General features: G+C 41.8%; 2 protein-coding genes across 7 annotated transcripts in view; one reads left to right on the forward strand and one right to left on the reverse strand.

The window, feature by feature from the left end:
• Window positions 1-1624: 1624 nt before the first annotated feature.
• Window positions 1625-5487, forward strand: GEMIN6 (gem nuclear organelle associated protein 6). 2 transcript variants are annotated; one of them, NM_001046278.3, is made up of 3 exons: window positions 1625-2021; window positions 2236-2379; window positions 4809-5487. In NM_001046278.3, exons 2-3 carry the CDS (start codon window positions 2255-2257, stop codon window positions 5182-5184), a joined length of 501 nt encoding a protein of 166 aa, NP_001039743.1. In that variant the 5' UTR covers window positions 1625-2021; window positions 2236-2254; the 3' UTR covers window positions 5185-5487. The 2 variants fall into 2 exon arrangements, with proteins under 2 accessions (NP_001039743.1, XP_024854522.1); XM_024998754.2 differs by having other exon boundaries at window positions 1625-1684; window positions 4809-5458.
• A 12713-nt stretch (window positions 5488-18200) lies between these two features.
• DHX57 (DExH-box helicase 57) overlaps window positions 18201-24842 on the reverse strand; it is a 60360-nt gene continuing 53718 nt past the window's right edge. For 3 of the 5 annotated variants that reach the window (XM_024999077.2, XM_005212666.5, XM_005212667.5), the window contains exons 23-24: window positions 20479-20679; window positions 18209-18900 (exon numbers count right to left, since the gene is read on the reverse strand). In XM_024999077.2, coding sequence (XP_024854845.1) covers window positions 18757-18900; window positions 20479-20679 — 345 coding nt within the window. In that variant the 3' untranslated portion in view covers window positions 18209-18756. Of the gene's footprint in view, window positions 18901-20478; window positions 22209-24842 lie in introns of those variants that run through there. The other 2 variants (NM_001206051.3, XM_059891445.1) reach the window with 2 other exon arrangements.

A 24842-nucleotide genomic window follows, 5' to 3' on the forward strand; every position in this document is an offset into this window, starting at 1 on the left:
GACTCTTTGCGACCCCATGGACTGTAGCCTTCCAGGTTCCTCCGTCCCTGGGATTCTCCAGGCAGGAATACTGGAGTGGGTTGCAATTTCCTTCTCCAGGAGATCTTCCCAACCCAGGGATCAAACCTGGGTCTCCCATATTGCAGGCAGACGCTTTACCATCTGAGCCACTGGGGAAGCTCTAAGTTTCAGCTTCAACATCAGTCCCTCCAATGAACACCGAGGACTGATCTCCTTTAGGATGGACTGGTTGGATCTCCTTGACAGTCCCTTGAGAGTCCAGGGGACTCTTAAGAGTCTTCTCCAACACCACAGTTCAAAAGCATCAATTCTTCAGCACTTAGCTTTCTTTATAGTCCAACTCTCACATCCATACATGACCACTGGAAAAACCATAGCCTGGACTAGATGGACCTTTGTTGGCAAAGTAATATCTCTGCTTTTTAATATGTTGTCTAGGTTGGTCATAAATGGCAACCCACTCCAGTACTCTTGCCTAGAAAATCCCATGGATGGAGGAGCTTGGTGCAGGCTACTGTCCATGGGGTCACAAAGAATCAGGCACAACTGAGCGACTTCACTTTCTTTCTTTCTTCTTTCTTTCTAGGTTGGTCATACCTTTCCTTCCAAGGAGCAAGCGTTTTAATTTCATGGCTGCAGTCACCATCTGCAGTTATTTTGGAGCCCAGAAAAATAAAGTCAGCCACTGTTTCCACTGTTTCCCCATGAAGTGATGGGACCAGATGCCACGGTCTTAGTTTTCTAAATGTTGAGCTTTAAGCCAACTTTTTCCACTCTCCTCTTTCACTTTCATCAATAGGCTCTTAAGTTCCTCACTTTCTGCCATAAGGGTGGTGTCATCTGCATATCTGAGGTTATTGATATTTCTCCCAGCAATCTTGATTCCAACTTGTGCTTCCTCCAGCCTAGTGTTTCTCATGATGTACTCTGCATATAAGTTAAATAAGCAGGGTGACAATATACAGCCTTGACGTACTCATTTTCCTATTTAGAACCAGTCTGTTGTTTCATGTCCAGTTCTAACTGTTGCTTCCTGACCTGTATACAGGTTTCTCAAGAAGCAGGTCAGGTGGTTTGGTATTCCCATCTCTTGAAGAATTTTCCATTGTTTATTGTGATCCACACAGTCAAAGGCTTTGGCATCAGGACTGTAGCAAAGACACATCTCAAGAGTAGGCATCTTAACTGCCTTACCACAGGGCAAACAGGAAATACATTGGTTCTATATCTCTTCCCCAAGGCAACGTCACCTCACACTTATAGAGTTTTAGGATTTACATGAAAGATTGATTTATGGCAAAATTGGAATTCCATTTCTACTCCAGAGGAGGAAGTGGTACAAGTCTTTCTTCTTAAAATTTTTATTTTAAAATGTCCATCAGTAATGGCAGTGAATGGGGAGACCCTCGCGAACAAAGAAGCTTATTATTATTACAGAAAAAAAATCTTATCCCCTGCCCACACCCTGCACCCTACTTTTATCATCCCAGGTCTCCGGACTCTCAGAGGTGTGACAAGGCCACGGACTACAAAACAGAGAATTCTGGGGGAAGGAAGTGACGACATGGAGCAAAGCACGCTGGGCTCCGGCGGTTTTAGCCCTAGCGATTCCTTCCTCCCAGCGTGGTTGAAGAGAATCGGGCGCTGCTAGGAGTTTTAACTGGTATTTTTCTCATTTGTCAGGATTACACGTTAATTATTACCTGGTTTGAGTACAGTCCTTAGTATCATGCGGCTGTGGGTCTCGGCTGCTGTCGCTTCGTTTACGCATCTCTGAACAAGTTTTTAGATGAAATTGTCACAGATCCGGGGCCCTCTCCCTGGCGGTATCCAGCGAAAACTTAGAGGGACTGGGTGGATATCAGAGGAGTTTTCTTTTTTCAGTTTTTGTTAATAGTGGTGTGGAGTGAGCTCATTTGTTGGAAGGAGAGCTGAGTGGGTTTGAGCATCTGCGGAGGTCGAAGCCAACGTCAAGGCGGTCTGGAATTGAGATTGGGAAGGTGAGATACAAGCGTGCCAGATAAATTACTCCAGACGCGTCCCCGCAGCAGCTCGTGGTCCCGTGGCTTTCAGACTGAATAGTAAAATTTAACTTTTTCTGGTATGGAAGATGATGCAAATCGCTGGTGTTCTCTACCTCTAGAATGGAAATTAGGGGTGAGACATTTCATTGGGGGGAACATATATATTAATCCTAACTGGTGGTTGTTTTAGATCTAGCCAGCTGGCAGCCATGAATGAATGGATGAAGAAAGGCCCCTTAGAATGGCAAGATTACACTTACAAAGCGGTCAGCGTAACAGCCAGTGACAAGGAGTATAAAGGATGGGTTTTAACCACAGACCCAGTCTCTGCCAAGTGAGTACGAGTCCTGCTTCCCTGAAACCACCCCCCTGCACTGCCTATATGTTATATCCATACCGAAGAAAAGTGAAGTCACTCAGTCATGTCTGACTCTCTGTAGCCTACCAGGCTCCTCAGTGCATGCACTTCTCCAGGCAAGAGTACTGGAGTGGTTGCCATTTCCTTCTCCAGGGGATCTTCCCGACCCAGGAATGGAACCCAGGTCTCCCGCATTGCAGGCAGACGCTTTACCGTCTGAGCCACCAAGGAAGCCATATCCATACTAAGAAAGCAGATAAATAAATGAAAGACTGATTATTCTCATATAAGTACTTAATTTCCTTTGAACCTAAATACTGTCAAACTGTAGATTTCCGTCAGACCAGCCAAGTTTGTAGAAATGAGACACTCCTTTTAATTACATTTTGTTGGAGAATTTCACATATACACAATTGTGAAGAGAGTAATATAATAAACACTAATCTTATTCCGCCTTCCAAATATTTTAAAGCCTATTACTGACTAAAGTTTGTTCATAAATTCTTAAATATATCTCTTAGCAGATTAGGACTCTTTAATAAATGTAACCACATACCATTATAACCACCTAACAAAAGTAATAGTAACTTTAATATTAGCTAATTCCTAGTTTGAGTTCAGGTTTTCCTGATTGTTTCCAAAGTATCTCTTTAATGTTGGCCTATCAACTTGTTGATATGTCTCTTTAAGAATCTTAATCTGTGACTGTACTTTCTCTTTGGTTTTCCATGTTATATTTTGTTGAAGAAATGGAGTCATTTGTCTTCAAATTGAACACACTGTGAATTTAGCTCATTGCATTATCATGGTGTAGTTTAACATGTTCTTTTACCGTTTGTATTTCTTATAAACTGGTATTCATATCTAGAGGTGTGATTAGGATCAGAATTATTTTTTGCAAGGCTACTTTAAAGGTAGTGATACACTCACACTTTATTTTGGGATGATTTTAGATTTACAGAAAAATTGCAAGGAAAGTACAGAGAGTACCTGTGTATCTAACTTCCCCTAATATTAGCAGTTTTCACAACCATCAAACATTTGTCAGAACTAAAGGTTTTCACTAAGTAAACTACAATCATTTGGATTTTATCAGTTTTTCCACTGATGGCCTTTTTATGGATTCCAAGCCAAGGATTTTCTGTTCTAGAATTCAGTCCAAGGTCCCACATTACATTTAATCACCGTGTCTCCTTAGTCTCCTCTGATATGTGGCAGTTTCTCAGTCCTTTTTTAATTTACTTGTTTTTCATGACCCTGACACTTTTAAAGAGTTTTGGTGAGGTATTTAACAGAATATCTCTCAATTTGGGTTTGTATGATGTTTTCTCATAGACTGGGATTATAGGTTTTGGGGGACAGTACCACAGAAATGAAATTCTATCATGTCACATTGCATCATATCATATCATATATATTGTATTTTAGTTAGGATTTTTGCATTTATATTCATAAGTGAGATTAGCTTATAATTTTATTTTTTAATCCTGTCCTCTGCTTTTGGTATCAGGGTTATATTAACCTCATTAAATGAGTTATGGCATAATCTCCCTTTTACAGTCCTTAGGAGAATTGGATTGGTTGGATTGGAAATGTTTGATTCTTTACAATTTTATAGAATTTTGTGGTAAAATTGGGCCTTTCCCCCTCTCAACCCCTGCCAGCCCCACACCCCCCCGCCCCTCACCCCCGCCATGGGATGGTTTTAAACTGGTTATTTCAGGTTTTTTGTTTTTTTTTTAAGGTTATAGGACTATTTACATTCTCTCTCTTTCTTTTTGAGTCAGTAGTAGAAATTCATATTTTCTAGGAAGTTTTCTAAGTGTCAAAATTACTGGTTTAAATGTTTTTAATATTGTATACTATTATTTTTTGCTGCCTTATTCCTAATACTATTTATGTGTGCCTTCTTTCTCTTTTTATTAATCTTGCCTGAGTTTTGTGAAATTTATATACCCTTTTCAAAGAACCAGCTTTTGGCTTTGATGATCCTCTTACTGACTTGACTCTTCTGTTTTCTGTTTCATTAATTTTGTGCTGTGTTATTTCTTTGGTCTGCTCTGAAGGGGAGTTATTCATTTGTTTCCTAACTCTAAAAGTTAAATCTGTACTCTCTTCTTTCCTAATACATATTAAAACATTCATAACTTTTAAAGTAATGCTTTAACTACATCCCACAATGATTAGCTGGACAAAAGGTTTAGATGTTTAGGACCTTCAGAGAATTCATATTAAACAAGTGAAAATATTTGGTGGTGAGAGTATTAATTTAAAGTGGAGAGAACATTCCCTATTGTTCTAGTGACCTGTTGGGGTTGATGCGCTCATTTCATTGCTTCCTTAGTTTTATGGGCCTTTAGGTTTTTCTTTTGCAACTGTGGTCTGAACTTATTTTTCCTCCAAAGTATTGTCCTCGTGAACTTCCTTGAAGATGGCAGCATGTCTGTGACTGGAATTATGGGACATGCTGTACAGACTGTTGAAATTGTGAATGAAGGGGACCATAGCGTGCGAGAGAAGCTGATGCATTTGTTCATGTCTGGAGACTGCAAAGCATACAGCCCTGAGGATCTGGAAAAGAGGAAGAACAGCCTGAAGAAATGGCTGGAGAAGAATCACATCCCCATCACCGAACAGAGAGATTCACGAAAGACTCTCTGTGTGGCTGGGGTCTTGACTATAGACCCACCGTATGGTCCAGAAAATTGCAACAGTTCTAATGAGATTATTTTGTCCCGTGTTCAGGATCTTATTCAAGGACATCTTGAAGCTTCCCAATGAGAGGCTAAGAACTATGGATGTACTGATTGAAATAAGATTTCATATTTTTGAAAGTTCTTTGTTGTTTTAGGTAAAATCAAAGATGGGGATTATTGGTACTAATAAGTGAACTGGGCAAGGATGACATCTCAAACAAAATTAACTTGGGGACAACAGAATTACAAGAATCTCTTCTTTTGATGGGAATACACCTCCATTTCTATTAGGCAAGAAATGTATTTGGAAAAAGATGCAACATGTTAGATTCGATATAAAATGCTAAGGTAAAATCACAGTCTTGTTAACACTGCTTATTCTAACTAGATGTGTCTTTTTTTTTTTTTTTATTGAGTTATAGTTAACATACCATACAATTCACTAGCTTTCCTTGCACAGTTCAGTGACTTTTGATGTATTTACCGTGTTGTGCAACTATCACCACAGGCATAGAGTTTTGTTTTGTTTTTTTTTTTGGTGGTTGCATGACGTGTGGGATCTTAGTTCCCCGACCGGGGATTGAACTCTCACCCCCTGCATTGGAAGTGTGGAATCTTAACCACTGGGCCACTAGGGAAGTCCCTAGATGTCTCTTTTTTTAAAATGTCTATTAAAAAAATTTTTTTAGTGTAATGATGAAATAGCTTTTGAATCAGAATGTATTCCTTTTTGGTTGAAACTTGAAAGTTTTGGTAAAATCTTAACACATAAGCCTTATAACTCTCAAAGCCTTAAAAATGAACACTGGCTAATATATCTGAGGGAAAAGGTAAGTGTGACAAGTATTCTGGCTGCTGAGGGGCTGTAAGGGACCGGTCTAGCTGCTGGTTTCCCTGGTAACTGATGAGGCAACCTGACATTAAATCTTGAATAAATAGGAGCCTCCTCCCTGCCGGGTGAGTGAGGGCTGCCGCCAGGTTATGCCTGCTATCCACCACACACACTGGAGGTGTTGCTCTAGGACCTTGCTTCGGGCATGTAAGATCCCTGTGTCCAATAACTTTTAATGTCTTTGTTGCTGTCTCTGGGCTCTTTCTGGTCCCAAGGCTGGGCATCCACAAGGCTTGTAGCCCAACAATTCACAAAGTAGCCAGGAGGCTAAGGGTACTCCTGTGACCACTGAGATGTAAGGACGGGGAATGAAAAGTTGTGGGGGGTTGGGAGGAATCTCAGGGTGGCCATCCACTAGTGTGTGGAGCCCTGTGGCAGTTGACTAGCCATGAAAGATGGTTTCTGTCTTTTATTGCATTGATGATATCCTGTTAAACTCAGTCTCTTAGCAGTTTATAGAGCAGCCCCATGCCTGTGGCTCATCTGACTGACTGCAGGGGGATGGCTGGTGAACATAGACACAACACAAGGGATCTGAACTACCTACAAAGGACAGCATACCCCTGACCCACCACCTCTAAGCAATTACAGGCTTTAGGGATATTAACTTACGGAGAAGGCAATGGCAACCCACTCCAGCACTCTTGCCTGAAAAATCTCATGGATGGAGGAGGAGTCTGGTAGACTGCAGTCCATGTCTCAAAGTCGGACACGACTGAGCTACTTCACTTTCACTTTTCACTTTCATGCATTGGAGAAGGAAATGGCAACCCACTCCAGTGTTCTTGCCTGGAGAATCCCAGGGATGGCAGAGCCTGGTGGACTGCTGTCTGTGAGGTCGCACAGAGTCGGACACTACTGAAGCGACTTAGCAGCAGCAGCAGCAGCAGGGATATTAACTTAGGACATGAATTGGAATTGGACATGGCCAGTTACCTGGAAGAGTTTGGTACAGGTCTGTGCAATGGCAAAATAATCGGAGTCCCCTTGAGCTTCTGTTCCCAGCTATGGAAAGGGACAGAGCAGTGATGCAGTGTGCTGGAAGAGCAGCTATATGTAGTCTACAAAGTAGTATAACAGATGAGAGACATTATAAAATGCCTACTCAAGTTGTCGAGTAATGCAAAAACCACTATTTAGGATCTAGAAGAGCCGTGCATGACATACAGCACCGCCGTGGACATAATAGTGGCCAAGAAATCCACTTCATTGGCCATAAAGTTGAGATATGGGCCAGTGAAGATGACACACTGGCATTTCTACCCACCCTATGACCCCCCTGCTGCCAGGTTAGTTGAAAGGATGAGTGGATTGCTTCAATAACCAAGATAGGAAATTTCTGTACTTGTGGGCCCAGGAGGCTAACTCCAGCCTAGGAACTATAACTGAACATCCCAGAACAGTTGTCCCAGTGCTTATGGCGTGTTAACCCACAGGCAACTAGTCAACACCATCTGAGTTCAACTGTTTACCCCCAAAGGAACCATTGTCTACTACTGGTCAGGACAATAACTCACTTTTGCCCTTGCCACAATTTCTGCCTTCGGGAACGTATTATAAAAGAAATGGCTCTGGAATTGGCAGGTAAGTCCCCGGTGGTTTGGGTAAGTCCCCTGTGGGGAATAGGATTAGAACGGGACAGATTTCACCTGTCTTACACCTGCCCCACCTGAGAGGAAGGCAGGCATTTACTGGAGGAAGGCACCATTTATTATATTAACCTTACAATCTTCTGCCACCTTGCCTGTATTTGGCACAGTCTGTGGGGACTGAGGGTAGCTGAGCAGGATGAGGGTAGATTTGGCTAATGGTCATGATCTCCCCTGTATCGTGCCTGTTAAACATCTTGGCGTTTCACCTGTCTGAGCAGAGGGAGCTGCTCACAGATTGGGAGGTATCAGTGACCTCTTTGCTGGGTCTACAGCAAGATGTCCTCCCTGGGACTTCCGTGAAAAATGGACCCAGTAAGTGCCTGGCTCCAAATTTACCCACGTCTTACACTTTTGATACTCTTCAGCTGCTGTTGTCTGTATTGCACTTGTTTTATTGGGTGGAGGTGCACCTCCACTACATACCTGACCCCAGGAATATCACATAAGAGAGGCAGACTTAAGGGGGTAAGGGTTGTGGAGTGTATGGTCAGGTCACTCAAGACGGCTGCTCTTTGCTGTCTGTACATCTGCTTGATGAGTCCCTGCTGCGCCTACACTGTGTTGGAACAAATGTGCTCGCCCTTGCCCCAGCCAGTGAGTGTTCTAATCCTTGGGCCAGAATGGCTCCACCTGCTAGTTTATTAATGGGAAACATTTGCCCTGATGATGGTTGTTAACCTGAGGGGCTGTAAGGGATGGGTCTCAGTTGCTGGTTTCCCTGGTAACTGAGCCAACGTGAGGTCAATTCCCCCTGTAAAAGGTAGTCTCCAACCACCTTTTAAAAGGTGGTCTTGCCCCCCCGCCCCCAGCCAAGACCACCGCTATCACTGTGTCCTGCTCGCCACCTTGTCTGTCTGCCACATGTGATGGGTTGTTCCTCCAGGACTTTTCTTCAGGTGTGTAAACTCCCCCATCTATTAAACCAGTGATAGCTGTGTCGCCGTTTCCAGACTCCTTCTTTGGACTGACTCGGCAACTGCAAGGCTTGCACGCCTGTAGATACAGCCCAACTGGGACTTTTCAGGGGAATGTCTACAGTGACCCCAGGGTTCCCGCATCAGGTTAGAACCCGAGGATGGGTTAGCACACTTCAGGCCCTTAGCAGAATCCAGCCTGCTGCCTCTGTTTATTAAAGTTTTATTGGAACGCAGCCATACCCACTGCTTTGTGTATTGTCTGTGGCTGTTGTTGAACCACAGTGGCAGAGTTGAGTATTGACAGAAATGATATGGATTGTATCTTCAGAAAAATATGGCTGTTTACAGAAAAGCTTACCCTAGGAGAGCCTTGAACTAGCATGGTCCACCAGGGGTCAAGGAGGGTTTATGTCCCATCCATACAAAAGGAATCTTGTGCCTTTTGGAAGAAATGCTTTAAAATACTTGGGTTTTAGGGGGTCTTTGGAAGCACTTTGATAACATAGCTAAATTCCTTTCCTGCATGGTTGTCTAATATTAACAGGATGTATCCAAGTGCTTTTTGTACTTTTGCAAGCATCAGAATCAGCTGGAGGGCTTGCTAACACAGTTGGGAGTAGGGCCCAGCAGTCCAGTCTGACCTAGTAGGGGTCCAGGAGCTTGCATTTGTAACAAACTCCCAGATAATGGTAGCTACCTGTCCCAGATCAGATTACCCTTGCAAAAGCAGTTTAGAAGCCTGGGGGAACAGAAAGGCCTTCCCTCACAACTGTAGAGTTCCATCAGATTACCCTTGCAAAAGCAGTTTAGAAGCCTGGGGGAACAGAAAGGCCTTCCCTCACAACTGTAGAGTTCCAGAATCCTAAAAGTGAAATTTATCACATAGCCTTTCCCCTTCAAACCCTCAGATGTCTTTGGATAGGGGAAGGGGAATAAGAACAAATTAAATGGAAAAGATTCTGACAAAATGAGGGAGGTCTTGAAAAAAGACATATAGGAAATTATCCACAGTTGGTCAGGAGTGAACCTTGGCCCAGGGACAGGTGCACTGGTGTTGGCAGACTTACCTGCTGTCAGACTAATGAGCTGGGGACAGACTTTCTTGGCAGCTGAGTCCTCTGATTTGTTTGAAAATTTGCCTTGTGAGCCAAACCTGAGGATATGTGATTTGGCCCTGCCACGGAAACCTCTCTGCTTAGGGAGTTGGGCCAGCCAGTTCCTCAGTTCAAATTCCCCCTGAGGGTTTAACCTGCCTGTTTTTCATCCCTCTCCTGGTTCCAGATTCCCAAGGGGAGATCCTCCCCAAAGCCAGCTCCAGGGCAGTCTTTGAACACAACTGGTGTCAAGAATATTTTTCAGAACAAAAGGTTTTCAGGACTTTGAGTATCTTTCAGTCTTGGAGCAAACTTTCCAACCTCTGCCCTGTATCTTGCTATCCACTGTGCACTTGATTTCCTAAATCTCTCCTCCTAAATGTTATAGCTGAAATACACCTCCCATGAATTGTTTTCAATAAAATTAATGAAATTTGAAACATTCACAATTGTTTTGAGAACTAGAATTTTTATGATGCCTCTTGGAGTAGCTTCTAGAATGCTAGAGTCAAAGCTAAGGATTACTATAAATTTGGGGAGAAATCAGAGCAGTGAAGGACTATAATTACACATACTTAGGTGGGCTGCCGTCTATGGAGTCGCACAGAGTCGGACACGACAGAAGTGACTTAGCAGCAATGGCACCCCACTCCAGTACTCTTGCCTGGAAACTCCCATGGACAGAGGAGCCTGGTAGGCTGCAGTCCATGGGGTCGCTAGGAGTCGGACTCGACTGAGCGACTTCACTTTTCACTTTTCACTTTCATGCACTGGAGAAGGAAATAGCAACCCACTCCAGTGTTCTTGCCTGGAGAATCCCAGGGACGGGGGAGCCTGGTGGGCTGCCGTCTATGGGGTCACACAGAGTCGGACACGACTGATGCGACTTAGCAGCTTAGCAATTGCATCCACTGCCAAATACAATTGGTTTAAAAAAAAAAAACTACTTTGACGAAGGAGTAACATACAAAAAACTACATAGTGTATACAGCCTGATGAGTTGAAGAGAAGCATACACCCATGAAACCATCACCACAGTCTATGCCATAAACACATCTATCACCTCCAGCTTTTCCTGCCTTCATTATTACACCACTGGTTTTCATTTTTCAGTCATTAAAGGATTTCTTTATTAAAAATTATATCGTTATCAGACATGCTTTTTTACTTTTGCATACAATGTATATAGTTGTTTTTGTAGTTTTCATGATTTAAGGACAACATTGTACTGTGTTGATGGACTAAAACTTATTAAACATTTTCTTTTGACGTTCTTTTTGCTATCATAGTTTATGGTGCAAAGAATGTCTTCATATGTCTTTACTGCTGTTATCAAAAGCTAGTGCTTAGAAGGAACCTCCTGGTGGTCCAGTGCTTCTCTGCTGGTCTGTGCTTCCAGTGCAGGGGGCACAGGTTCGATCCCTGGTTAGGGAACTAGATCCCATGTGCCATAACCAAGACCGGGTGCAACCAAATGCTAAAAAAACCCCTCCAAAACTAGTGCTTAGAAATGAAAGTACAATACTCTTTAAATAGTTTGTGTTACTTGACATCAACAACAATAATGTGTATACAAATTTCATTACACCCTTAGAGTATTAGTATTTTACTTAATTTTTATGACTGAACAGAAGATGGTGTTTTACAGTTGCTTTGTGTTTATTGACATTTCTCCATGTGTTTCCAGTATGGGTACTCTTTGAATCATATCTTAATTTTTTTTTTAATCTTTATTTTCAGAAAGTTATTTCCCCCCATATCCTCATCTTATTATAACTGTTTCTTTGTGTTTATTTTTATTCACATGGCTATATATTAATATGTTAATAAGCAACTGTTAATTGTACATGCATCACTTTAACTTATTTGGACATAATTTTAGAGTTACAGAAAATACGCGAGAACAGGACAAAGAACTGTCCTGTATCCTTTATCCAGCAAATGTTAACATCTTGCCACATTTGCATTTTCTGTGCATGTGTGTTCATGTTTCTTCCTGAACTGTTTGAGAATAAACTGTGGATACAATGGAAATGTGAGAACATTTTCTTAACCATGGTACAGTTATCAAAACTAATATTCATACAGTAGTATAATTTAATACAGACATTATCTAGCTTTTGCCTATTGCTCAATGTTCACTATATCAAAAAATGACTTGTATTTGGATCATGTCCCTTTAGTTTCCTTTACTCTGGAGTAATTCCTCAATCTTTCTTTGACTTTCATGACATCGACATTTTTCAATATTGGCCAGTTATTTTGTGCAATATCCCTCAATTTGGGTTTCTCTGTTTCCCAGTGATCCATATCGGTGTGCATTTTTGGGAAAGGAAGACCCTGGAGATGATAGTGTATTCTTCTCAGTGCATCAGGAGGCATCCTGTGCTAATCTGGCCCATGTTTGTGACGTTAACCATGATCACTTGGTTAAGGTGGTGCTGTCATATTTTTCCACTGTAAAATCACTTCTTCTCCTTTGTAATCAAAGGCATCTTCATATATATTTCTAAAAGCTTCATTGAGATATCATAAAATTCATCCACCTCAAGGCATAATTCAGTGATTCTTTTATTTTGGTAAATTTAGCTGTGCAGCCATCATCACAATCTAATTTTTTAAAAAATTTCCATTGTCGCCACAAGACCCTCTGTCTCATTTGCAGTAGATTCCCATTCGCACTCTCCACCCCAGGCAGTCACTACTTTCTGTATCTATAGATTTGATTTTGGGGGGTATATTTCCTTTAAATGGAATCATACAATGTATAGTCTGTGTCCGACTGGCTCCATTTAAATTTACTCTGGTTAGAGAACTAGATCCTGCATTCCAAAACTAAGACCTGAAGTAGCCAAATAAAACATTTTTAAAAATAACTTTACTCACTTGTATAATATTTAAGACTATATCTATTGTGTTGATGAACCACAACTTATTAAAATATTCCCCTAAATCCTGAATTTGATCTCCATGTTGTAGCATATATCAGTGGCTTCTTTTTATTACTGAATAATATTCCATTGTGAATATACTTACATTTTGCTTAATGGACATCTGGATTGTTTCCAGTTTGGGGCAATTATGAATAATGTTGCTGTGAACATTTGGGGCAAGTCTTTGGGCATATATTTTCGTATTTCTTGGGTGAAATACCTAGGAGTGGAGTTGCTAGGTTACGTGCCAACTAACATTTTAGGAAACTGTCACACTATTTTCCAACATGGCTGCACCATTTTACATTCTATAGTACCTGATTAAAATAAAATGGTTATATTGAAATTATGAGTATAAATGTGAGAGGAATTTCTGTAACCCCAGTATGGGTTTCAAATTAGCCATGTAGCACATGTTAGTTATAAAATGGACAATCGGCCTTCTTGTTAACTAATCAGATTGCATGCTTCGATTAATCCAGTCTTAGCCATGCTTACTGTAGAAAAAGATGGTATAAAGATTTATGGGCTAGAAATAATGGGGACAGCTGAAGTTTAAATGGGAAAGAGCACAGGTGAATTTCAGAGACAGAAGAGTGGCATTAAGAGAAATGTCTAATTACAAGTTGTTTTATGCTGGGTCTGTAATTAGTGGATTAGTTCCCTCACATGGGTAGTCCCTTGGTGCCCATGGTGTAGCATGGCCTCTGACTGTACATCTGTCTTTTAAAGTACACAACACATTTTTGACATTCAGTCTGGTCATCTTACTAATAATCAAGTCCTAAAACAAAACTGATTTTTTTTTTCTGGCTCAAACTATGGGAGGTGGATTACTGAACATAGAAATTATAGTTCTGGTTAGGCTTCATGTTAGACTTAAACATTTTACAATCATAGACCTGTAGTGCTGTATACTCCCATCCCCCCTTTTATTAACCCAATTTGTGTTTTACTGTATTGGCCAAAGTCTACTAGATTGGACTCTGTTCAAATAATAGAAAGATAAGGGTACATGTGTTCATGTTTTAAACACCTTAATATGGACCTAAGTACGAAAACTTAATTTTGCAGTGGAGAGTGTTAGCAGTGTTAGTATCACATATAATTATATTAACTATAACATTTTCAAAAAGCATGTCTTGACTTTTCACATTTTCAAAATAAATGACTTAAAAATTTTTTTACGGTAGAACATCTTTTTAAAGGAAAAGTATCCCTACCTATCTGTGCGTGACTTTGCCATTCTTACATACATTTACCTCAATTTCTCAAGTACTGTGTGTTTTTAATAAAATGATATACTCTTAAGCTCCTAGTCACACAGTGCATGTTTATTAGAGTTGATTTGGCAGAGATTTTGCTTTCGGTTAGTCCAAGTATACTTATATTTTTAAAGACGACTATGGGCATACTGTTGGAGAAGGAAATGGCAACCCACTCCAGTGTTCTTGCCTGGAGAATCCCATGGATGGAGAAGCCTGGTAGGTTGCAGTCCATGGGGTCGCACAGAGTCGGACACGACTGAAGCGACTTAGTAGTAGTAGTATGGGCATACTTGACATCTGACTAATAACTAATAGACTTTATAAGCAGTTACCTATCTCATGTTGTTTAGAATGGTTTTCTTTACCTTGGCACTGGCAATTTGAATGGGTGATTTTTTTTTTTTTTTTTGTTCAGGTGTCCTGTGCATGTAAGATATTTAGCAGCATCCTTAGCTTCTAACCACTAGTTGCCAGGGATACTCTTCCCCCTTCATATGTGACATCTCCAAATATTGCCAGGTGTCCCCTGGGGAGCAAAACTGCCCTAAGTTGAGAACCAGAGATTTTAAAATAAAAACTACATTTTCTTCCATGAGGAAACTTCTTTCGTTTTTGTACATATATTTGTTATAATTAATCAATCTCTCTGGACAAATAAAGTCTTACAACAAAAGTATCTGTTAACCTTTCTTTTTTTTTTTCCCTGTTAACCTTTCAAACTACACATTTGAAACCCAAGAATGGAATGAGACAAAACTTATTAAAAGCAGAAGTAAATGAATTAAATGAGTAATTTACTCATTTACTCATGAAGTAAATGAGTCTTTTTGGTTAAGTTAGCTTGTCTTTTAATTGTTGTAGAAAAACCAGGCAAGGATAGTTTCTTGATTAAAATCATTGAACATAAAAGGAAAATTAACTCCTTCAGATCATTTTTGGTAACAGCTAGGTTGGACGGAGGCAGCAGGAACTTCATTTTCTATACATAAGGAATAATTTTTAAAAACTTCACTGTTTTGAAATGCTTCTGTTGAAATGTTAATTATTATATACTTTACCATTTTAAGCAATATTGTATTTGTAACATGTCAGGGTCATCATCCTAAATACCGCTTCTCATTGTTTGGTAGTTATGGGATTGGGCTGAATTTCCAAAGCCACCCCTGAGTGTTTGCTTTTCCAAACAAACCCCTCTTATGCTGGCTTTTGCTGCCATTTGTTTCTTTCCTAAAACACTGAAATAAGAGTTGAAAAAACCCAGTCCATTGATTCCAAGGCATCCTCTTCCCAGCTATCTCACTGGGGTGCTGTTTTCTGGCTTGTTTACCAGGCAGCTGGTTAGAACTGATTTGGGAGTAGAGCTGAGTGGCTCAAGTCGGGCATGGATGGGGCAAAGAGGCCAAACTGTGGGAAAAAGTTCAAATTTGGGCTGCTGTCCTGTGTATTTATGAAACATTGATTGTACTCTTTCCTAGTGATTCACACACAGAGCTTCAGTTCCCCAAAAGAACTCTTTTTCTGCTCTTTGATGCAACAAATTATGAAAACAGATTTTAAAGCACCTTAAGGATCAGTGATTGGCTGCAAGTCATATTTAAGACCAGTCTTTGATATACCTTTTGCGTGGTAACTTAGAAATGGCAAGAAAAAGCTTCTCCATGTTAATGACCCACGGTGGTTAACTGTTCACTGTCACTGCAGTTTTAGACATGGAAGAAGCCTATCACTCTAGAAGGATCTGAACCTACTGCAGTGATAAAGAATTGTACTCGTTGTTTAAGGCACTCTGTACCATGGAACTCAAATATTGACTGACACAGATTCACAATCAAGCTCTAATTTCTGAAAACAATATAGCTCACTTTGTACATATTAAGCAGATTTCTCCCTGCATTTGGGGGAAAATAAACCCTAGGAATTATGCTTATTTCTAGCATGATTTAGGAGGAAAGAGGCAGCCTCTGCCTAGGCTTGTTCAGGCATAATATGGCTGTGTGACCATACTCTCCTGTCCCTGGGAACCCCCAGGAATCCATTATTTATGTAGCAAGTGAGTGACCCCCACAAGACACCCTCAGAGTGTGAAGCCCAAGCTCACCAGCTCTCAGTCCAGCAACTGAGACCACAACAGAGTGCTGTCCCCTGAGAGCCAGCCTGGGCTGCATCTGAAAAACACCCCTCAGTCCCAATTTGCTTACATTTGCTGTATTTTAATTTTACAAAGTACTTTTGTTCCTGACTAGGGTTCTTGGCCTCCTTAATCAGTAGAAGTTGACAAAAGGCCAGACTTGGGCGAGGCTTTGCAGGGCTCCTACTGCAGCAGGCGGTAACAGAAACAAGTGGGCTCCCTTGGTCACTCCCTGAGGAGGGGAGCACTGGTTCCTTAAACAGGGCGAGGGCAGGGGTGGATGCAGGGGTTAGGCCAGAGGGATGGCGAAGGTGGTCTGCCCACACCCTTGGCAGTGCTGTGTGGGTTTTTGCTCTTTTTGCATCTTGTTCATAAGTTGCCCCACTGCCCATTTAGGCAGTTTTTAGTCCCTTACATATATATTTTTTTGTTACTTTGTTGCTCCAGGAGACGTTTGCCCAGGTACAAGCACTGCAGCAAAGAGCCCCAGACCCCAGCCTATCTCACTTTCATAGGCATTATTTTATGACAACCTCTCAGGGACACATTCACACCATTGCCTAGAAATAGAAAAAATTTTCATGCCTACAGATCCACAGTCTGCATGCTTTGATATAGTAAACTGCTCAGATAACAGAATGGGGAGGATAAAGACTAAAGTTCATTACTTCTCAGGGAGTTTGAGTTGTAACATTTAGATATGGAACTCCAGAAGGAAGAAGACAAAGCTAATGTTTTATCAACCTGACCACCTCCCTAAGTGTTGAGCTATTTTCATTTCCTGAGAACTTCCCAGTTACATATTGGACAAAACAGCAGTGTGGGCTAATTCTGTAGCGAGAACTTCATTTAATATTGTTCCCTAACTAGATTCCTGTAAAATGAGTATTTGGGAAATCATTTACAGACTTCTCCATAAAATTAACGTTAAAAGCTGACCATCTTACTGGTGCTTGGAAATCCAGTTTCACCTTGAAATACTACTGCTTTCTGACTTGAATCACAAATAAAGAATCCAATTTCATTTATTTCAAAATTACAATGATGAGCTTAAGAAATTTAGTTTGGGGTGAGGATTTTCTTATAATGCCTTCAGTCAAGGCTTTCCAAACGTTTTCAGTCTGGCACATCTAGAGATTGATAGGATTTATGTTTTTTTTTTAATTGATATAGTTAATTTAAAATATTTCAAAGGTACAGCAAAGTGCTTCAGTCACACATATATTGAATATACTTCTTCATTCTTTTTCTTACAAGATATTGAATATAGTTCCCTGTGCCATACAGCAGTTCCTTGTTAACCTATTTTATACATAGTAGTATTTACATGTTAATCCCAAACTTTTAATTTCTTTCCCATCTCTCTACCTCCCACCCTGCCATACCCTTTGATAACCATAAGTTTTCTATGCCTGTGAATCTGTTTTGTAAGTAAGTTTGTCTGAATCACCTATTTTTTTTTAGATTATACATAAGTGATATCATATATGCCAGGGGCCCCTAACCTTCGGGATTTAATGCCTGATGATCTAAGGTGGGGCTGATACGCTTGAATCATCCCCAAACCATTCTCCCCTACTTGAGTCCATGGAAAAACTGTCTTCCATCAAACTAGTCTCTAATGCCAAAAAGGTCGGGGACCACGGATATATGTGACCATTTGGACAGTCTAGGAGGTTTCCTGGAAACTTAATAGCTTGAAAGGTGAACATCCTTCACTGAGGTGCTTTTGTTGAGTTAGTGTGAATTCTGTCTGTAGTGGGAAACCTGTAGTAACTCTCTACCTGAGGGCTATACATACAAGAGTACGTCTTCCACTCATTTTTCTGGAATTCTTCTTGGACACTGAAAACTATCTAGCCAAGGTAAATGTATTCATATTTTTTTTTAAAAATGTGAGTGCCATATTAACCTAAGTGGTGACTGAAAATAAGCACTCTCATAGAAGGTATTTTTATGGCTATAAATCTGACACTAGCATGGCAACTTTCTCCATGAACCTGAACCATGCCAACTATGTTCTGAGAATACCATTAAAATTCCCCTTCAGGTAATGTGAAATGTGGCCCTTAGATCCGGGCGAGTTCAAAAGACACAGTCAGACTCATAAATGGAAAACCCAAAAGAGAATGAAAACACCCAGGTTGTTCTGCTTTTAAGAATAAGAGTGTTACTGATAAAACCAGCTCACATTTTAATAACAAATAAGAACTCAACTTTTTTTAAGCTGAATTTTAATGAGTAAAAATAAACCCCTCACAAATGAAAGTTTACATAATGACCTATGGCTGAAAATGAAGTTTTAATTTTTCTTGCTCACATGATTTTTTCCCTTCTGTTCTGATTTCTCTCAGTTGAGCTTTTATGACAGAAAAAAACAACTGGTATTTCTCCTCATGCCCCTCATCTCACTCTAATAAAAAGCAGGAGAAAAACAGAGATTAAAACCACTGTATTAAACGTTCACTTTTGTGTTATCAGATGAATTTCATTCATTCCAGGGCAGTCAGAGAGGAAAAAAAACAGGCAGGTTGGTTTTTAAGCTGTCTCACACTGACACTCCAAACTGTGCCAGGCAGGAGTGCCCACTGCTTGGTTAGCAACACTCAGTCTGGAAAACGTCCCTAAAGGCGTGTGTGGCTGCAGCTGACTCAGCAGAGCCTGCCCGGGCTCCTTCCCCAGCGGCCCCCACACCGCAGCTGGGTGTCGAAGTGCCGCTATTGGTTCCCAGCTGAGCAAGCAGGGGAGGAGTGAGCACTCTCCGCGACAGTCTTCACTGTGTGGTGACAAGTTTCACAATCATGCTGATGATCCGTGACCCTCGAGGACAGGTGCACAGATCTATGCTTGGGTTTTTTATCTTATCCTGGAGGAGCTGGTCAAGTTCACAACGAAGTTCCTTTACTAATTCTGCCACCTAAAATGAAAGTTGCGATGTAAGCAGTGCTTGGACCACCAGGGGAGAAAAGGTGGTTAAAGGAAATTCTCCAGTTGTGATGACCATTGTTCTAGGTCTCTGCTATTAATTCCATGGGGGGAGAATGAAACACTTTTTTTTTTCTTCCCCCTCAAAGTGCTTCTAAAGTTTCTTGATGCAATTATAGGAACATACAGCTCTGAAGTGTACACTGGGGACCAAGATTAAATCCAGAAACAGCTTTTATGCAATGTTCTGCATTTTAAAGCTTGGCCAACTTTTACAATTAGCTCTGAGAGGAGAAGCAGGAAAATTGAGAATTAAAAATGGCGGACATTAAACCAATCTAACTTTGGAATTTTTATGCTTTGGTTGGTGAGGAGGTGGGGTGGGAGACAGCACCACATTGCTCGTGCTGATGTAGTGGCACTGTGGACATCTGGCCAACACCTGTCTGGCTCTTCCTCCACTGTGTGGCAACCTTGGAGTAGACACTCTGATCTAATCGGCTCATGCCGTGCACCAGAGTGAATGGTTCAGGGGATCCAGGCCTTAGAGGCCATGACATTCTGCAGTGACAGGAACCGGTTTAGAAGAAGAGGTGTGCTTTCAGGAAAGCAGCGTTCTGTCTCCACTCGTGGGCCATGTGTGCTGCATGGACGTGCAGGAGCTACAGCCATCCTATACCAGGGGCCAGCCGGGCTTTTGTCGTTAAGCAGGTGAATCAAACCAACCCTGCCTGGCCCTCCTGACCTGTACTGTTCCATGTGGCTAATCTCATGACACATGAAATGTGCCTGGTCTTAACTGAGATATACTGTGACTATAAAATACACACCAGATTTTGAAGACTTAGTATGAAAAAGAATATAAAAATCTCAATTTTTTACACTGATTACATGATATAATTAAAACTTTTAAATGTTTTATGCTATATAAAATATATTAAAATTGTGCTATATAAAATACATTAAAATTAATTTCACCTATTTACTTTTTTTAAATGTGGCTACTAGAAAAATTCTTAGGTATGTGTCACATATATTTTTCCTAGCAGTGCTGCTTTAGACTTTAAAAGGGAATTCACTGGTGTATTTTACTGTAATGTTTGAATTGGTGTTTCTGCCCCCTGAAATAGGAGATTAGAAGATTTCCAACAGATGCAAATATTCAAATTTTTTCTTGAATATACGCTCCCTTAAATGTTTTCTAGAGACTCTGAATAATTTGAGACCTGAGAATAAAAACATTTAGACCCATTATCTTTTTTTAAAGGTGGCTGTAGAATCAGGGTAATTTTTACTTCTGCTCACCCATGTTTTCTTTGAATCTATATTTCTATAACAGAAAGCTCTAATACCTCACTCACAGCTTCTGTCCTTTCACACAACTGTCCCGGGCTTTCCCTCACAGCGCACTTCTTCAGCTCTTACTACAGCTCCACCCCTGGCCTTACTTCAGCCTCGGTCTTGCTCAGTGTCCCCGGCACACGCATCATTCACTCTAACGCAGCTCTGCTGTCCTTGTTCCCTGAAGGAATGCCCTGTATTTCATATTATCAGAGCCCCTATCCCTTACCTGATGGGAAGCAGCTGCAAAGCGGATCCAACCATCATCCAAGGAAACAACAAACTCTCCCTTTTGGAGCTGCACATTCACTTGGCCTCCTCCAAATAAGACCAGTGGGTACACAGACACCATGCTGCAGTCTCGGATGAACACGCGACTAGTTTTGATCTTCTCGTGGTATACCAGGTAGGGACTGTCAAAGTGTCTGACCTGGAACATGACAGTGATGTCACTGGTGACATACACAGAATCCCACCAGTCCCAGGGACTTACCTGTTACCTGTCCAGTGACTCCCCAGATGACCTTCAGCCTGTACCTTCCCCTGAGCACTAGCCTTGTACTTGCAGCTGCCTATTGGATGTCTGCACCTGGACAGCTAAGAAGTATCTTGGACTTATGTTCAAGGGAACTCTCTGTTTTCCTATGCTTGTCGGGTTCACTATCTCAGTAAGTGAGACTCCCATTCACCTAGCTGCTCAAGCCCCAAATTTAGAAGCATCCTTGATTGCTTTCTCTCCCTCACTCTATCATCACTAAGTCCTGATGGTTCTATTTTCAAAATACACAATGAACTCTCCACTTCTACAGCCACCACCTCGTGCAAACCATCCTCTCATACAGACCACTGCAGTGGCTTGCTGTGTACTTGCCCCTTTGCATCCTCAGTTTCTTTTCCATACAGTGGCCACAGTGATCTTTTAAAAACCAGTTAGGGCTCAAAACCCTCCAGAGATTTTCCAAGGATAAAATCTCAGATCCTTACTGTGGATTACAAGGTCCCACATGTCCTGATCCTTGCCTGCTTGTCCCAACTCTTCTGTCACCGCCGCCCCTGACCTTCCCCCTCATTTGCACTGGCTGCCTTCTCCTTCTTGCGTTTGCTGGAACACACCAAATGTGCTTTCATCTCATGGTCTTTGCACTTATTTCCCCGGCTTGGAAGGTTTTCTTCTTAGATACCTGCATGACTCGCCCTTTACTTCATTTAGGACCTGTCCAGTTGTTTCTCCTCAGGGCTCTTCCCTTACCACACTATGTAAAACAGCCCCTCTTGAGGGGGGAGGGGTAAATCAGGAATGTGAGATTAATAGATACCACTGTATATAAAAGACAACAAGGATTTACTGTATAGCACAGGGAACTATAGTCAATATATGTAGTAACCTGTAACAGAAATGCATCTGAAGCTATATACCTGATTTACAACATTGTGTTAATTTCAACTATAGTTAAAAACCCTCTCCTGTCACTCTCAATCTCTTATGGTTTTACTTTCTAACATCTGTTGTTCACCTGAGATTGTTTACTTATTTCTTGCCTGTCTTCCCCTCTAGAATGTAAGCTCCCTGAGGGCAGAGACTGTGTCTCCCTAGCTCATCAGCTGTCCTCCATGGCCTACAATGGTGCCTGGCACAGACTGGGTGGCAGGTACTGACTGGATGCATGGATGACTTAGATTTACTGCAGAAATGCCATGGTAAACTCAGGAGAGGAGTGGAGATAACTTGGGCCCCTGGTTTCTAAGTACACATGCAGTGGAGAGGGCAGATGATCTCCTAGTCCTCAGGCCCTTCTGTGCTTAAGGAGATATTTTTCATGCTTTGTTGACACTCCATTCAGTAGTTCCAGGGGTTGACCAGCCCTCACACTTCAAACTCTCTTCATTCTCTTTTCCTCCATCTCTTTATCAAGATGAAGCTTTGTTGAACATCTGCCTTCATGCTGGCGACGCACTGTGCTAGACGTGGAGAATGTGGAAATGAATAAAATTCAATTCCTGTCTTCAGGAATTTCAAAAGTCTATGAATGAGACATACCATAAACCATAAAAGAATGTGATAAATGCAACAGTAGAAAAACGCATACTATACAGTGGTGGAACAGGAGTAAGAAGCAACTTGGAGAGGAGCACTGGGCTTGAAGGATAAGTAGGAGCCTGCCGGGGAATGAGAATGCCACTCCAGGCACAGAGAACAGTGCGTCCTGTGTCATGGCACTGGGAGATACTGTCGGTAGTCTGGTGTGGCCTGGAGCATAAAGAATGACAGCTGGGGTGGGGGGACATGGTCTAAGAAGGGGATAGATGTGAAAGGTTATAGGAGAGTTTACAGTAGACTCCATGTACAAAGAGACTCCACAGACGAAGAGTTTTAAACAACGGCTGTATATTGTCACCCTCCTTATTTAACTTACATGCAGAGTACATCATGAGAAACGCTGGACTGGGAGAAACACAAGCTGGAATCAAGATTGCTGGGAGAAATATCAATAACCTCAGATATGCAGATGACACCACCCTTATGCCAGAAAGTGAAGAGGAACTCAAAAGCCTCTTGATGAAAGTGAAAGTGGAGAGTGAAAAAGTTGGCTTAAAGCCCAACATTCAGAAAACGAAGATCATGGCATCCGGTCCCATCACTTCATGGGAAATAGATGGGGAAACAGTGTCAGACTTTATTTTTCTGGGCTCCAAAATCACTTCAGATGGTGACTGCAGCCATGAAATTAAAGATGCTTACTCCTTGGAAGGAAAGTTATGACCAACCTAGATAGCACATTCAAAAGCAGAGACATTACTTTGCCAACAAAGGTTCGTCTAGTCAAGGCTATGGTTTTTCCAGTGGTCATGTATGGATGTGAGAGTTGGACTGTGAAGAAGGCTGAGCGCCGAAGAATTGATGCTTTTGAACTGTGGTGTTGGAGAAGACTCTTGAGAGTCCCTTGGACTCCAAGGAGATCCAACCAGTCTATTCTGAAGGACATCAGCCCTGGGATTTCTTTGGAAGGAATGATGCTAAAGCTGAAACTCCAGTACTTTGGCCATCTCATGCGAAGAGTTGACTCATTGGAAAAGACTCTGATGCTGGGAGGGACTGGGGGCAGGAGGAGAAGGGGACAACAGAGGATGAGATGGCTGGATGGCATCACTGACTCGATGGACGTGAGTCTGGGTGAACTCCGGGAGCTGGTGATGGACAGGGAGGCCTGGCGTGCTGCGGTTCATGGGGTCGCAAAGAGTCGGACATGACTGAGCGACTGATCTGATCTGATCTGATCTGATGACATGAACAAAGGTGTGTTTTGTAAAGGTGGGCTTTCCTGGTGACTCAGACGGTAAAGAATCTGCCTGCAATGCAGCAGACCTGGGGTTCAAAAGACCCCTGGGGAAGGGAATGGTAGCCCTCTCCAGTATTCTTGCCTGGAGAATTCCATGGACAGAGGAGCCTGGTGGGCTAAGAGCCTGTGGTCCAAGAGGCCACAAAGAGGTGGACATGACTGAGCGACTAACACTCATGACATGATCAGAGATGTGCTTTGAAAAGGTGACTCTGGAAGCAGTAGTATAAAGGACTAGAGAGTGAGCACGGGACGTAAGATTAGTACTTCAGGCACGAGACAGATGTCTGGGGTCTGAACTGAGGAAATGGCAGCAGGGACAAGAGAAGTGGGCAAATCTGAGATATGTCAAAAAGGTGGAATTACTGGGACCTGGTGACCAATCAGATTAGCATCAGGAGAAAAGAAGCAGGGTTTCTGTGACTCCAGGGTTCTGATTTGGTTCCATTTCACCAAGACAGGGAACACAGAGCAGTGAATTCAGAGATAATGAGTTTGGTTTTTCAGCTTTTGAGTTTGAGGCGACAAGAAGGCACCCAGATGGTGATTTCTAGCAAGAACTCAGAGAAGAAACCAAGCACGAGAGAGATCTGGAGTCTGTGTCAACATGTAGGTGGCAGTTGGTGTGCTCTGGTGGTTCAGGAAGATTATGTGCCCTGCAGTAAGAACATAAGGACAGGGACAGAACCATGATTTCGGAGCAAGGGAGGAGAATCTAGTAAAGGAGCTAGAAGGGGATGATCAGGGAGACAGAAGTGATATTTCAGAAGCAAAAAACATTAAAGATAGTCTCAAGAGGTAGGGAGGTCAGCAGTGTCATATACTACATGAGTGAAGAATGATGAGAAGCTGGAAATTTGTTCCCAAGATTTGACAACTTGCAAGTTATTCACGACTTCTGATGAATTTAGTGGAGTGATGCGAGCAGAAGGCACCCAGCAAGAGGCTGAAGGAAGAGTGAGAGCTGAGAAGCCTGGATCAGAGAATAGGTCAAGGCCTCTTAAGGCACAGACAGAGGCAAAGGATTACATCCCGACATTTTAAGTCACTTCTGCCAAGAAACAATTTTGTATCTGAAAGCAGGCTTAATAGTTCAATTTCCAGCACATCTGTGCTTATTCAACCTTCCCCAAGTCAGCACCTAAGGACAGCAAGTGACAGAACAAGGTTTGGGTGAATTAAGGGGCTGTTTCTCCCCCAGGACCTGCCACATGTAAAAACAGCTGACCCTTGAACAAAAAGGCTTTGAAGCATG

Source organism: Bos taurus, chromosome 11, assembly GCF_002263795.3.
Source record: "Bos taurus isolate L1 Dominette 01449 registration number 42190680 breed Hereford chromosome 11, ARS-UCD2.0, whole genome shotgun sequence".
Taxonomy (NCBI): domain Eukaryota; kingdom Metazoa; phylum Chordata; class Mammalia; order Artiodactyla; family Bovidae; genus Bos; species Bos taurus.